This window comes from Helianthus annuus, chromosome 16 (assembly GCF_002127325.2).
Source record: "Helianthus annuus cultivar XRQ/B chromosome 16, HanXRQr2.0-SUNRISE, whole genome shotgun sequence".
NCBI lineage: Eukaryota > Viridiplantae > Streptophyta > Magnoliopsida > Asterales > Asteraceae > Helianthus > Helianthus annuus.
In genome coordinates, this window is record NC_035448.2 from 118,376,815 (window position 1) to 118,392,782 (window position 15,968).

General features: G+C 35.4%; 1 protein-coding gene across 1 annotated transcript; it reads right to left on the reverse strand.

Annotated features, from left to right (window-relative positions):
• Nucleotides 1–2,458: 2,458 nt before the first annotated feature.
• LOC110915629 lies at nucleotides 2,459–10,903 on the reverse strand. The gene is made up of 11 exons (XM_022160361.2): nucleotides 10,500–10,903; nucleotides 9,184–9,305; nucleotides 7,545–7,989; nucleotides 7,328–7,446; nucleotides 6,419–7,187; nucleotides 5,261–5,698; nucleotides 5,001–5,177; nucleotides 4,680–4,904; nucleotides 4,280–4,616; nucleotides 4,007–4,190; nucleotides 2,459–3,132 (listed from the first exon to the last, which is right to left on the reverse strand). Exons 1-11 carry the CDS (start codon nucleotides 10,692–10,694, stop codon nucleotides 2,649–2,651), a joined length of 3,495 nt encoding a protein of 1,164 aa, XP_022016053.1. The 5' UTR covers nucleotides 10,695–10,903; the 3' UTR covers nucleotides 2,459–2,648.
• Nucleotides 10,904–15,968: the final 5,065 nt, after the last annotated feature.

A 15,968-nucleotide genomic window follows, 5' to 3' on the forward strand; every position in this document is an offset into this window, starting at 1 on the left:
ATACTCAACATGCAGGCTATTATATTCAAAATTTCAAATGTGATTAAAGTTCATTCAATATAAATTCAAGAGTAAAATGCCATTTTGGCCTCTGTGGTTTGGTCAATTTTGTCACTTTAGTCCAAAACTCAAACTTTTTGCATCTGGGTCCCTGTGGTTTCAGTTTTGTTGTCATTTTGGTCCAAAAATGAAATCAGATCATATTTGTCTTATAAAATCCTGTTATTTTGTCATTTTCCGTAGGGGCAAAATAATCATTTCTTTTTTATAAATAAATACCATATTTTATAAGACAAATATGACCTAATTTGCCCCTGAGGAAAATGATAAAATTGCAGGATTTTATAAGACAAGTATGATCTGATTTCATTTTTGGACCAAAATGGCAATAAAACTGAAACCACAGGGACCTAGATGCAAAAGGTTTGAGTTTTGGACTAAAGTGGCAAAAGTAACCAAACCTCAGGGACCAAAATGACAGTTTACTCTAAATTCAAATGTGAACTATCACTCGTTTCTGTTGGTCCCTTTTTGGTTGCAAACTGATTACGCAATTGGAAAATATCAAACAAATGATTTGATCAAAATAAAAGCATGATTTAATAATTAAGTTTTCAGTTGGTCCCTTTTTGAGTCTTGGAAAAAAATGCAAACAAAAATTATTACAAAAAAAACTATGGAAGAATGAAGAAAAAAAGAGAGAATTAATAATCTTATATGACAAAATCTTATTTTTACATGGTATATACGGGTCGTGTAAGGTGAACTGACAAAGGTTGTAGCTGATTTTACAGAGACGGCGCAATTTGTTTGTGCGATTCCCCGATGTACGGCTGCCCACAGGTTTTTGGGTAGATTACGGGAGATGGAACTGGATGCGCCCCGAACCATTGATATTGGTTTTTTTGACCGAGATTGGATCGATCGGGTCCGGGAGTTCATGCCAGCTACCTCCGCATGGGCCCGTTTATTTGTGGCCGCCCGAGAGCGGGCTCACAGCGAGATTACTTTAGAGTTTTTATGTACGTTTGCGTTTACCGACACCCGGGGTAGGGGTTTACAACATTTTTTGGATACCATCGCGATGTCGTTTACTCTTTGCGGGGAGTCTTGCCGGTTGACGCTCCCCTAGTTTGCTGTTGCCTCGGGTCTGTACTCACAGGATGAGTCAGTATCCCAGGCATTTTTGGATGCGCCGACCACCACGTCCTCTAACGTGTTGTGGCCTTGGTGGCACATTATTGGTACCGGAGAGTTCGTGACACTGCGTTCGCGATCCCCAAAGGCGCGGGTGTCGCGCATTTACGACCCGTTGCACCGATACCTACATCGGTGTATCCCCATGACAATTGCGGGTCGACATGATAGCAGGGAGTGGGTCACCCAAAATGACCTGTTCTTCTTGCATGACTTACTTACCAGCCGGGGGGGGGGACTTGGCACGCTGGTTAATTCGTTTCTTTCCAACCGAATGGTCACGGGTTCGAACCTGGCCAACTGCAAATGATTTTGCCTTTCATTAAATTGAGGTTTTAACTGGGTTTAACTTTTTGGACTGAAATGGCACGTTTCTAGAACGCCGGGGAGGAAAATGGCGCATTTTTGAAAATTGGACTGAAGTGATAAAAGTGAACAAACCACAGGGACGAAAATGACAGTTAACTCTTATTATTATTACTAATATTTGTTTTTAAAACGTTATAATATTTAAAAAGAAACTTTTTTTGGTTATTTGAAATAAAAAATCGTTTCTTACGTTTTAAACTAAAGCGAGTCATTTTAATTTTGAAATGGGATTTTTTTTGTTCATAGCGGCTTGAAGTGGGTATTTGAATTCAGTTTATATAAACAATAATACACAAAAATATAAAAAAAATATAAATGAAGCTTTGAAGCCATCCAACTTAATATAGTTTTTGGAGTTAAAAGAAGAGAACGGATCACCACATCAATTTGTAGATAATGATTTTGATTAGTCAACAAAATACACTCACAATAATTAAATTTCAACTTATATCAATTATTAATTGATATTACATGCTTTGATCAAATCATTTTACTACCTAATGTGCTAAGTTAACGTTCTATTTTCTTTTTGTGTCTTATTACTTTTAATAAATAAAAGTTGTTAATTATATTATAAAAACATTTTAATATAATAATACAAATAAAAATTAAAATAGAAAGATGAGAGAACTAAAGTACGAAATAAATAAAAGATATAAAATCAAATGTTTTTTTTTTAAAAGTTCTGAAACTTCTTATTAATTTTAATGACGTTTTATAGAAATATAATAAAATACTACTAAGATGTCTTCAAATTATAGAAACAAAGTAAAATACAAATTAGAGAAACAATTTTCAAAAACAATATTTGAATTGTATAGAGGGGTGAAATTTAACAATTTTTAAATTGTATTCTTAGAAAAGGGATATGACTAGTAAAAAAAGAGGTGAATTTAGCCAACTCCTATATTTTCATGTCACGGTCATACAATATCTTTTTATTAATTCACTCACTTAGATTAGCGGCCAGATTAGTTTATACATGTCACCCTTATCCTATTTACTACGAACATAAATCACTACACAAATCATAACCACATATATGTACAAAACACAAACCAAACCAAAGTCCAGTCAAATAATCACACATTCTCAATCAACCGGTCGTACCACGGCCCATGAACACGCTCGGTTACACTCGCCATCACTCCCAACACCTTTCCGGCTTCCACCACCCTATCCGTAAGAACAGCCGCCCCCACCTGGCGGAGAGCCATCTCCGCCAGTAGTCTTCCATGGTTCCCACTGCCACCGAGCACAACCCCTCTAGTAGCCAAATACACTGCTCTAGACACCTTCACAAAAACCGAGTCCTCAGCTTGTACGCTTTTCCTCAGCATTCTTGCCATGACAAGTCTTCTCGACTCGGATTTGGTTGTATCATTGGATTTATCAAAACCGTCTGCGGTTTTGCTAAGAACTTCAACAATCTCCTCAAGACCTGTGTTCTCTACCGTGTCTAGTATCCGTAAAAGCTCCGTGCAGCATTTTTGTATTGTGGTCTCCATCTCCTCATGGCTTGATATCATTTTCTCCATCACGAGTGTTTGACGAAGGACTAGAATGCTGCACGTGATATCAAACATTAGTGGGTGAACAAAAATACAACCCAAAAATTGATCAATTTTTATAAGTAAATGGGTCGAAATTGTCACCGAATAGTGGGTGGAATAGAGATGGCAATGGGCCAGCGTGGGCTGGGTTTTGGTATTCCCGGCCCATACCAGATCATGTTACTGATTACACATCGGCTATGCGTATTGTTTTGAATCTTTTGTGGTTAAAAATTACCTGTTGGGATGTCCGTTACCCGACACACAAACTTACTCGCCTCAAAAAAACCGACTTGAAATATCAAATACAACTACATCTAACAACTCTATAATTTTGATGAATTCAAGTTTCTAATAACTTTAGCATACCATTTGTTACTTTTTTAATAAAGGTGTGCACGGTTTGGTTTTTGGTTTTGGAAAAGCGTTCGGTTTTAGCAACGGTTCGGTTTGGTCTTTCGGTACTTGCCTTCTTGGAACCTAATTACGTAAAAAATATTTTTTGGATTATTCAGTTCAGTTTTTTCGATTCTCATAAAATGCGAAACCTAAACCAAACCATAAATTTGGTTTTTGAAAAGCATTTGGTTTCAGTTTTTTTTGGTTTCGGTTTTAGCAACGGTTCGGTTTGGTCTTTCGGTTCTTGGAACAAAATTACGTAAAAGAATGATCTTTTGGGTTTTTCGGTTCAGTTTTTTTGGTTTTCATAAAATACAAAACCGAAACTGAACCATAAATTCCGTTTCGGTTTTTTGTGCACTTTGGTTTTTCCGGTTTTCTAGTCACCACTACTTTTTAAGATTATCTATATGTTCGGTTTCCGGCTTTGGGTTTGCCCGTTGGGTTCGAGTTGTTTTGCGGTCCCTAGGGCACAGAACTTAGCCTACCTGGTAGCAGTAACAATGATCTCCTGGAGTTGAGCCTGCACCAGCCGCAGCCTGAGAAAGTTAAGCTTCAATGTTTCAGGCAACTCTTCCTGGGTCACACCATAAACATCATTCACCAGTTTCAGCAAACCGAGTCTCACGAGCAAATCACGCCTTTCTCCCTTGCATTCTGGGTACCTATTATCTGGAAAAAAAAAACAGAACGAGTCAAATTACAAGTTATGATTTTTGAAAGATGAAAAAATATGCAAGTTTTGTAAATTGGTAAATTGCCTGCAACATCGTCAGTTATGGAAACAGGGGTTGAAGTTTGTAATCCATTAGAGAAGCTTCCACCAGTTCTAAGAGCGGTGGAAGGAAGCACTAGCTTTTCTGATGGTGAACCATCTTGCAAGCCTGAAAGAACCCGTTTGTGGTCACTCCAGTCTTGATCGTATGCAGGCCCTAAAGATGAAAGCCACCTCATGGTCAATGGAAGGCGGGTGGAAGCTTCAGATGGTGTACCAAACCGCTTCGTGAACGCTTTTCCTAGATACTCCAAACCGGCAGGCCCCTTCAGTAACGGTTCCATAATCTTTATACGAGCATTGCTAATTTCTTGCTTGAGTGCCTATAAAAATAATTATTATTTCAACGTCTAGGCAAATAAAAGAACAAGCAGAAAAATAGATACCTGTATTTGTTCAAGGACAAAACGCAAGCCCTTAACCAATGCTATAGCATGTGAACGGTTGGAATCATCTGCCCGACATATATCAGCTAGTTCTCTTAAAACTTTCTGATGGGCATCCTTGAGATTGATTTCTTTAGCTGGAGCTGAAAGCTTCTGCAAACTCACCAACGCAAACTCCATAATTTTCCCGAGATATTCCATGTCTAAACTGTCAGACTTCAACAACTACAAAGATGAAAGAAAATGTTCAGCAACCAAAGAAAACTTTAACGAATGAAAAAAGTAAAGCAGTAAAGAAATCTTAGCGGTTGGCATGTTTACCTGAGAAAGAATAACCACATCGATAGCTTCAATAATCTCTTGTTTCCAACTCTGAGGAGCCATCTCACATAGTTCATCCCTCACCTCCTTCATGAGTTCAACGACACGATCATAGTTATCTTCTTGTATAGAATCAGTTATGCCATCCCAAAAAGCTTTTTCCATTGTCTTCCGTACCTGTGATCATTGTCAAATGTTGCTCATGAGTAATTGAAGAAACAAATAAAGACGACTGAATATAGAATAAAAAAAAAACTAACCTTGACCACTGTTTGATCTTCATTAGTACCATTCAAATTACTGGCGGATGAGTACTGCTGTCCATGAACAAATTCATTCACGATTAACTCATTCTCCATGCTGACAATCTCACCAGAATGATTTAACTGACTTTCTGGAGATCTACTGCTAGCAGCAGAAGAGCCGACAACTTTGGAATCGTCATCTTTGAATAGGGCACGAACCACACGGCTAGCCTCTTCACTTTTGTTCTTTTTGTCTGAGTCAGCAGTTGGTGTTACCAGCAAGGACGAAGATGGCGGTATACGCACAACTGGTGAGCCCACAGAGTTACCATTCTCAACTGCTTTAAAGTATGTTGTCCGTGTATCAGAAAGAGCATTACGCATACGCTCTATTCCTTCATCTCCACTAAGGTGCCTTACCCTTTCCCTCAACAGTTGTTGATCCACCGTAACCTGCATTATTTTATACATTTTAGAGGGCAATTTCATCCTACCAATGAATGGATTGACTCAGGTAATGTTTTATCTCTAACGGGTCAAATATAAAAACTTCGATTGAAAGGAAACAGATCGAAAGTAACTCAAAGTGTATTTTTATGCATAAAACCACCTAAAATAACTTATTTAGAACAAATATTAACGGGTAAAATGCCCTTTTCGTCCCTGAGGTTTGGCCACTTTTGCGACTTTCGTCTAAAGGTTTGTTTTTTGCATCTGGATCTAAAAGGTAATTTGGTCCTTTTAGGGGTATTCGGTCTTTTTAAATAAAGTGAAAAGGACCAACTTGCCCTTTAACTCTTTAAAAGACCGAATTGCCCTCCAACTCTTTAAGTCAGCAAAAAAGACGGAAATACCCCTGGCTTAAAGGAGAAAAATGGATGGAGTGAACAAGCCGGATGAAAATGGCAAGATTTCAAACCTTTTGGATCCAGATGCGGAAAAACAAACCTTTGAATGGAAGTCGCCAAACTGACCAAACCTCAGGGACGAAAATGGCATTTTACTGAATATAAAATTATTATTATTAAAGTAACACTATGAGTTATGTTTTGTTTTAACCCAAACCTGGCCTGTTTCAACCTATACAAAAAAACGCCTTTTTCACCTGTTACTTGACCCACCAATTTGTCCATTGCTAATAAGAACAGAAGAAATCAAGGCTAGTAGTAAAACCTGTTTCTGAATAGCTTTCATATCATGTGTAAGATCAACATTATCTCCTTCATGTGTCAGTTTGCATTTTTGCATCATCGAGATTTCCATCTGGCAAGCAGCCCTCACCAGATCCTCCTCTAAAGACTCAGCATCCTTAACCTTCCATACCACAAAGCTATTCAGGTAGGCGCACCATGCCGAATCAAAAGCTGACAGCTGTGACCGAAAGGTACGTTTAGGCAACACTGGTTCGGAATCTTCACAACGTCCATGTAGTATTATATTAATCAACAACTCGAGTTCATGAACGAACTTCTTAGCTGACTCGGCTAAAGCGGTCTCACGCTCCCCTTGACCACTAAAAACCGCATCGGGATGAGCCACAATCATGTACGCACATAGCACTATTCTCACTTGGTACCTTGACAGCTTGACAATAGATGTCTTGGAGACCGCTCTGGTGGGACCAGGTTTCTTTACGTGTCTAGTGTGGGCAGGGGTTCTGGGTGTAGTTCTCCGGCTAGGTGAAGAAACTCTTTTAAGGAGGTGATCAATGTTACTCTGACCGTTGTAATTGATGCTAGATGCCGTGCTCATTACAGCTTTGTAACGGATCTCGAGGCGGTCAAATAAAGCTTTTGTAGTCTGAAGCTTAGAGGGTGTTTCAATCAGGACTGCAAACTGCTCAAATGGCATTGACTTTACATGTTCCTCTTTGATGTTTAGAGCAGAATAATTTTTCGCCAATCCAAAGGTGGTTTTCCGCTTGAGAAATTTTCTCCAGCACCTAACAGAATTTATTTAAATTAGTTTCACACAAGAGTTCGACATTTTTTAAGTAATAGCTGTCACCCTATATATCCATCATGCTTTTCATTGTATCACACAAAGGTCAAACTATAATTTTACGGTTTTTACCACATGTACCTTGCTAATTTTCTAGAAAGATAGTCAGCTTGCTTCTGCGTCTTCTTGGTCCAATTAGCACCTACAGAATTAAGTAGTTTTGCCCTATGCATCAGGTATTCTGCTCTCTGTCTCTTTGCCTGTATACAAGCACATTGTCCAACATAAGATCATCCGCCAACGCTAAAAACATGTTTCAACGCGTACTGGATAGCAATAAAAGACAAAACATGCATACCCTTTGTAGTTTATCTTCCAAACTCTCTCTTAATCTCCTTCTTTCAATCTCTCGCTTCTGAGAGACGAATTTGGCTACCTTTCTTACTTGTAAAAGCCTGGCATGTGCCCTTTCCATGTCAGCTTCCAGTAATTCCAATCTTTTCTTCTCAGCTGCAGCCCGTTTTTGAGAAATAGCAGCGCCAACACACTCTTTATACTTACTCTCACGAGCAATTCTTCTTGTAAGAGATTGAGATGTTCTTTCCCTTAATGTGGCCCTTCGTTGTCTGTAGGCTCTCAAGATTCTCATTCTGTTTGTCTCTGCCTGCCTCGCGCGCAATTCCACTTTTGTCCCTAGCTCTGCACATTCCTTCTTAACACGCACTTCTACCCCTGTTCTGGCTGCTTGCCTCAGTTGATCCAGCTTAGCTAGACGTAGCTGAGCTTTTGCCAAAATGCTTGATCTGATAGTATGTACAACAAACACATGAGATTCTTTTACATAGCTCTGACCAATGTATTAATTGCAAAAGGTAAAACACACATGACAGCCAGCATTTCTGGAATATGCTTATCAATGGACAAAAACTGAATGTAATGAAAAATAAATAAATACATAAACAACTGGATATGACAGCCGAAATTAAAAAAGGATATCAAATTAGATTAGATTAGATTAGATTAGAGTCATTAGAAAATCTATGTACTTCTTTAATCCCCTAGAGAAGAGTGAAGGTGGAAAAAAACATCATATGGAAGAACAGAGCATCAATATTCACTCCATTGGAGAAAATTTAAACAAAAAGACTCTTATTTAGGGGGTGTTTGGGATTGCGTTTTCAACCTGATTATTTGATTATTGTGTTTTGAAATCGCAAAAAATCTATTTTGAGTGTTTGGTAAAAAAATAATAAAAAGTGATTTTTTACGTTTTGTAGAGTTCAAAACGTGATAATCCATAAGTAGGTCACCCCTTGCTGCAGGAAAACGTGATAATCCAAAAACTGATTTTTTACGTTTTCACTTATTTATTTTTTTAAAATATATATACTTGCCAAACACTCAAATAGTTGATTATCTGATTATCGTGATATCAAACAACATAATCAAATCCAAACAATGTTGATTATCTGATTATTGTGATATCAAACAACATAATCAAATCCAAACACTGTCTTTCTGCAGCACGTTTTGTTACAGCTAATTATCTGATTCTGATTATTCAAAACGCATAATCTATTTTCAAAACTCAACCCCAAACACCCCCTTAAATGATCAACATAACCTTTATTACCATCAACTCTCCCATTTCAAACCAAAAACCATGAGAAACAATACAATGATGTCAAAGACTCAAAGTAGCAAGAATTCGCTGATGAGGACCAGAATGACCAATAAGAAACAAGGAGGGATGCAAAAGGCCGTTGAAAGAGAGGGGGAGAGAATGTTAACTACAGAACCGATTAGTTAAAATGCGAATGCAAGACAAAAACTACCAAGTAGTAGGCCCATAAAAGATAATGGCCTAAACTTCACATGGAACGTATTCACCTTTTGTTAGCACCTAAATGACCGATATATGTCACAATCTAAAAACTTTAGCTTGGTTGGTTTGGTACAATAAAAGCCAGATTAAAAAAAAAATTGTAAAAAATTACCTTTTCTGTTCAGCAGCTAGAAGCTTTGCATGTAGCCGTTGGCCAAGGTCTTCATTGTATGCAGATTGTAGAGGACTCCTGGGCCTTATTCGCGCCTTGCTTGACAAATGCTCATAAAACTTCTGCAAAAATCAAAAAAGGGAAAACAAATAAAAACAAAGATCAGCAAATCAAAATTTAGGTAATCAAATCACCTAAAAACTTAGATGCCAAGAACAGAGAAGACTATAACTAATACAAGTTTTCAGCAGTTAATTAGTTAAAATACACTAAACTAAGTTCCCATTTATCTCCTCTGGTTTTCAATTGCTTAAATGTCGGTCAAACCTACAAATTTAACCTCATTTGATTCACTACGAAAAAGATTCTGAAGCAACCACCTTACCTAACTCGAGGACAACCTTCAACAACAAAGAGAAGCTTACATAACAAGATGATTAAAAAACACAAACAAAGTTGAAAAGATCTTCACATCACAAAGATCAAACAGATTTTACTTCATAATGAATTCGCCTTAAAAATAATAATAATAATCTCGAATTCCTTCTCTCCAAATCAGTAATTACTAATCAGTAAACTTAAGCACATGTTTTGTTAGATATTTTAGTGTAATCGGGGGATGGACTTGGTGATCAAAGCGAATAATAATACACATCAAGCAAGTTAGGAGGTGCGGGAGTGCACGCTTGTTTGAGTTATTATTATTCGAAGTGTACGGGCGGAGCCCGTACTCTACGGGGGTTCCAAGGGGGCAGCGCCCCTGGGAGCAGGGTCCAAGGGGCAGAGCCCCTGGCTGGAAAATGCCTTAGAAAATAAAATTTGTGAAAATTCGTCCTAATTTTTCAGACAAAAATTAAGGCATGTTTTAATGCAATTTAAATTAAATTAAAAGATAACTGCCAGAGGCAGTTATCTGCAAACACCCCCAAATTCGAATACACAATTTTTTGATCATTTTTCTGGTTCAATTTTCGCATACAAAAACATACACTGGTTCTATTCTCGAAATCAGAGTTGTATCCGATTGAATTATTCAGGTGAACCACCTAAATAATTTGATGAAAGAGTGACTACACGCCTCTCTGGTCATCAGGCAAATTGAAATTCCCCAAAATGTTTAGTACACAAAGTTTAGTTCACAAAATTAAAATGCAAAATTCACAGTATCTGATATTATTTCCTTAAACTTATACGATCATACCTAACAATTTCAGCGAATAATTCTAAAAAAAAAAACAAAAAAAAGAACTGTCCGTTACGCAGATTATAAATCAAGTAATTAGGGCAACTAACTAAAACAAACTAATAGCCCTAACCTGTCGACGAAGATCTGCATCTCGAAGCTTCGATTCAATTTCTTCAACACTAGACGGAGACGCCTTTGTTTCCGTGAGTCTCCGGCGAAGCCTCGGCGGCATAACTGGTGGCGAAGACAAACCTTCACCGTCAACGGCCGGAAACTCCATCGCAACACCGACGTTCTCCGGTGAATTATCCACTCCAACCTCCATCAATGAATCTAATCAACGGTTGTTAAAGATCTAATTGGATTTAAACCCTAACACAATCAATCGATCGATCGATCACACTTTACTGGTTGAAGAACTCAAATTGGTTAATGATTTTGTATGTGGAATTGTGTGTATGGAACCGTATGTATATAATATCGTATAGATATAGTTTTGTAGAGAGAGAAAAAGTGTATAGAGAGAGAGAAAGGGGGTGGTGAAGATGATTCTGGAATTTGAGGGTGAATAGAGGTTAAATCGAGAAAGTTGGTGAAACTTACGTTTTGCACCTTTTTTAATACTTATGATCAGGTTTAGCCCCTTGAGTATAATTTGGACACTAAAGATTATTGATATTTTTGCTTTCTGATATCCTCTAAAACTTCAAAGTTGTGCATTTCATTTGTTTTGTTCTCTTTTATGAAACATATAAAGTTTTTTAATAGTTGTAATTATAATTTATGATTAAAAGGCACATTATATTTGTGAGATGAATAGACAATACATATCAATATTTGCTAAGAGTTGTATATCGCTCATAGTTAAAGTTGATTTACTTATAATGTATCATGATGATTACATATGTTCAATGTTTATAAATAATGTTCATTAAGTGTTATACATTGATAAATAAAAAACAATGCATCGGAACTAACTCGAACTCTCGAATTATAAGGTATATGTTTTAATAATCAAGTAACGTATTTTAATAATCAAATATATCCACTTAAAAATTGAGACTACGCTAATTTTTTATGAATATTTTAAAAAATTTGTATACTTTTGAAAAATTACTTATTAAAATTTTCAAAAATTTTGTTATTATTGAATCTTAATATTTTGTATAAATAAAATGCATTATATCTTTTTATTTAATAATTAATTTTCTAGAAAGATTGTGTCCACTAATATATCAATTTAAAGAATAAAAATGGTTGATCAAATATTCAATAATTTGATTTGAAAATATTCATTAATGCGTCGTTAAATGTAATAAAAGTTGTATAAGAACATGTGTAGTGGTAAGGCTTGTGAAATGCTTTTTTTTTTGTCATATGCCATCCACGTTAGTATGGGTGTTTTAGTAGGTAAAATGGTGTAGAGGTGAGGCATGTGAAATTAATGGGTTAAATATATAATTTGAAATTGGAAAAAAATGGGATTGGGTAATGCACAATCTTCATCTCATGGCCTAAACCACGAGGAGATGCCAAAAAATTAGAGATGACAATGGATCGGGTATTGTTACTCCCGATTGTAAATTGTTGTCTCATATCCAGCCCATTACCCATTGGGTATTTACCGGTCGTGTATCGGGTATATATTTTTTACCTTTCTTTATAATTTTATGTTTTAAAAATCTACATATAATATATTAAATTATAATAAATAACATACATATCATCATCACCATAATAATATTTGATATATTTAAAAATGTATATTAAATAATATTTGATATATATATATATATATATATATATAGGTAAAGGATTCTGTAAAAAGTTTATCTTTTGTAAGAAGTGTAAGAAATAATCTTGGAATGACAAGTGTCCCTCCTCTTAATTAATTCAAAAGGGTAGATTAGTAATTGTACATTTTTGTCATTTAATTGATTTACAATATAATTGAAAAAAAAAACTTGCGATGAGAATTTTTAGGGATTGATCGTTTCATCTCCATCTCCGATTCAGATCATCTTCTCCGACCATCTTGAATCATAGTCAATTTATCCAGTTATTTTAAAACACCACGCCAAGAATCTGATTATACAATGTCTCCATATAAAACACCATTACTTGAATCATAGATGTTTAAAACACCACACCATGAACAATGTCTACAGATAAAACACCATGACTTGAATCATAGTCATGGTGTTTTAAAATCTGGGAATGTTTTTGTATTGATAAAACACCACGCCATGAACAATGTCTCCTGATAAAACACCATGACTTGAATCATAGATGTTTTAAAACACCACGCCATGAACAATGTCTCCAGATAAAACACCATGACTTGAATCATAGTCATGGTGTTTTAAAATCTGGGAATGTTTTCTATTGATAAAACACTACGCCATGAACAATGTCTCCAGATAAAACACCATGACTTGAATCATAAGCGTTTAAAACACCACGACATGAACAATGTCTCTAGATAAAACACTATGACCTGAATCATAGTCAATTTATCCAGTTGTTTTAAAACACCACGCTATGAATCTGATTATAGATCTATTTATGATAAAGTATGAAGAAATTCGTTGATTTTTTGGAGATTGATGACGGTTACCATATAATTCGCCGATCTTTAGGAAGTTGATGGGGGTTTTGAAACGGTTACCATATTTGAAACGTTAGAAAAGTCATTATTGCACTTCAATTTTTACATAAGGTCCTTCTAATTAAAACACAATTTACATTTTATACCCTATTGATCTCAACCATTAGATCAAATATCCAATGGTTTAAAACACTTCTTACCCTTCTTACATTTTAGACACTTTTTACCATATCCCTACCCTATATATATATATATATATATATATATATATATATATATATATATATATATTATAATATTAGTCTCAAAAAAATAATTTTGCTTTTCATAGCATTAAATATGAATAATGTCATCAAAATAGACATTTTAAATGTAAAGTCTATTTTTCAAATAATAAAGCTACAAGAATGAAACATTACTAATAAATATGAATACTTAAAAATTTTAGGATAAAGAGATATATAGTTTCGGGTAATCGGGTCGGGTATCTAGGGGCGACAATTCTTGACACGACCCGTCAACCTGACCCAAACCCGACATAAAAAAAACATGTTTGGTCGACTAACACGACCCATTTAAAAAAAAACGGGTCAGTTTCGGGTTGACCTGTATAAAAACGGGTTGACCCATTAAATCTGTTTAACTATTTAGAAAAAAATCTTTTATATTTTTGTTTTTTCCGTCTCTATTTTATATGGTTAGTTATAATAATGTTAGTTTTGACACATTATATTATTTATTTGTCACACTCATACTCATCATTAAACATGTTATTGATTACCTGTTTAAAACCCAACAACTCGCTTATAAATCGTCAACTTGTATACTCATTTAAAAATATGGGTTAGACGGGTCGGGTTCGGGTTGACCCAAATTTATAGGGTTGAAATCTTTGACCCGAATAATAATATTTGTTGGCTTAGAGTTGAACATTTCAACCTACCAACCCGCCAACCCGACACGATTGACACCCCTACAGGTATCATCTAATCTCATATCTGTCCCATACCCGTGAAATATCTTTTTTTGTACCCATAGCCCAACACCCGTCAGGTATCGAGTATACTCGTCCAAATGCCTTAGGTTTCGGATATACCCGTCGGGCTCAGGTGTTATTGTCATCCATACAAAAAACCCATAACAACATGAAGAGGGGGACAGTTTTATACATGTGGTTTGGTGGACCAAGACCGCTACATATCGTCTAATAATATATGTGATTATAAACGGGGGATTATAAAAATATAAGCTTTGATATTCTTAATAATATATGCAAGTGATGTGAGGAATCAATCATACATTATTTTAAGTAAATGTATCAATTAGTGCAATAGATAAAAACCTTGGTGTATCAATAGATAAAAACCTTTCAAAAAAAAAAGATAAAAACCTTCGCGTACGTATAGTATCAATAAAGAAAAACCTTGGTGTAATTTGTAGGACCATATTAGAAAAACCTTGGTGTAATTTGCAGGACCATATTATTTTTTATCAAGGTTAAATCTTGTAAAGAAAAATGTAAATAATAAGAGACTAAAAATGTAACTTTATCACTCGCCCGTTATGGGTGACTTTTAACAATATTTAAAGTTTAAGGGGTGGAAGAGAAAGTTGTGGATTGAGATTTGAGAAGTTTGTGGAGGAATGTTTGAAGTTTGGACAGGGACACGTCATCACTACGCCTAACGGTCCTTTCGTTCACATTAATTGGCTTCAAGTTCAAGTTTACACTAATTCAAAAAAAAAAAAAAAAAAAAAAGCAATTGAGTTTTTTGAATTTAGACATTTAATATTTAATATTGATTTTAATGTAATGTAGAGTGATTTTTTTCAACGGCTCAATGTAGAGTGATTTAAAATAGAAACAGAAAAGAAAAGTTCAAAAGTAAAAAACCATTTTATATGTTTGGATGATGTTAGTTGAGTTGGGTTAAAATGATAAAAGCAAATAGTGTTGTTCTCTTTGAGCTTAAGGGTTCGAGCCCTTCAGAAGACAGATTGGTATAAAAAATTGTAGTTCAAAATGATATATTTGGATGATCCGAATTCATTTGAACTTTTAAAAATTGATTTCAATGCACCTTGCCATTTATTCAGGTAGCTTTTTTACACCTATTCAGATAGGGGCCATTGAAGTTATCTGCATTGAGTGTGTCGATTGAAAGAAAGAAAAGAGACAACTCAAATGTCAACGCGGAAATAGTAAGAGTCGTGCCGAAAAAGTGGAATGCTTCTAAGATCCATCGCTCAATTTTTCTACACGCACTGCTTCTAAAATGCAGAGAGACCTTTTATCCGAATAACCCAAACTATAAGAAAATATATAAAAATAGTGTTTTGAAGGTGACATACTGATGATAAGCTCATGGTAAGTAGTGCATCTGATCTAATAACCATAAGGTTGAAAGCTAAAATTTTATAAAGTTGAGATATGGTCTACTTATCATAAAAAAATATAAGAAATTGTTGCTAAAAAATATAATATTTAAAAAAACTATATGTATACAACTCGAATTCGAATAACAGAATTGGTTTGTGTCACAAGAATATATGAGCACATAGCCGTATGCTTTCAAACTATATAAATCCATATTTTTTCATGGTAGGTTACATGACTAGGTAATTTTGGGTTACATAATCGTATGTTTTGGTTCAATTCGGAAAAAGTCTTATTTTCAATTAGTTGATTTGGTGTGGGGTCACTCTTTATATGCTCATCTAGCTTTACTAATATGTGTCTGGTGTATATTTTCGGATAACAATATCCAACTAAGGGTGGCAACAAAAACCCAACCAAGATATTTTGGGTTATTTTGGGCCTCTTTAAAAAAGGAAATAAGTCAGCATGGGATGGGGATTTAGTCACGATGGCTTAGGATGGGTTTTAAAATACTCATCCAAATTTTAACATGGGTAAAGATGAGTTTTTAACTCTCTAACCCAAAAACACACATCAAACTTCATGGATTCAAGTTGAGTTAAATCCCTAGT

Excerpts from the sequence above, each read along its gene's own strand:
- LOC110915629 (XM_022160361.2), bottom strand. The coding sequence starts at position 10,694 with ATGGAGGTTGGAGTGGATAATTCACCGGAGAACGTCGGTGTTGCGATG. Across the intron at positions 9,306-10,499 it reads ATGCAGATCTTCGTCGACAG|AAGTTTTATGAGCATTTGTC; the intron begins GTTAGGGCTATT and ends TGATTTTTGCAG. Across the intron at positions 7,188-7,327 it reads CTTTCTAGAAAATTAGCAAG|GTGCTGGAGAAAATTTCTCA; the intron begins GTACATGTGGTA and ends AAATTCTGTTAG.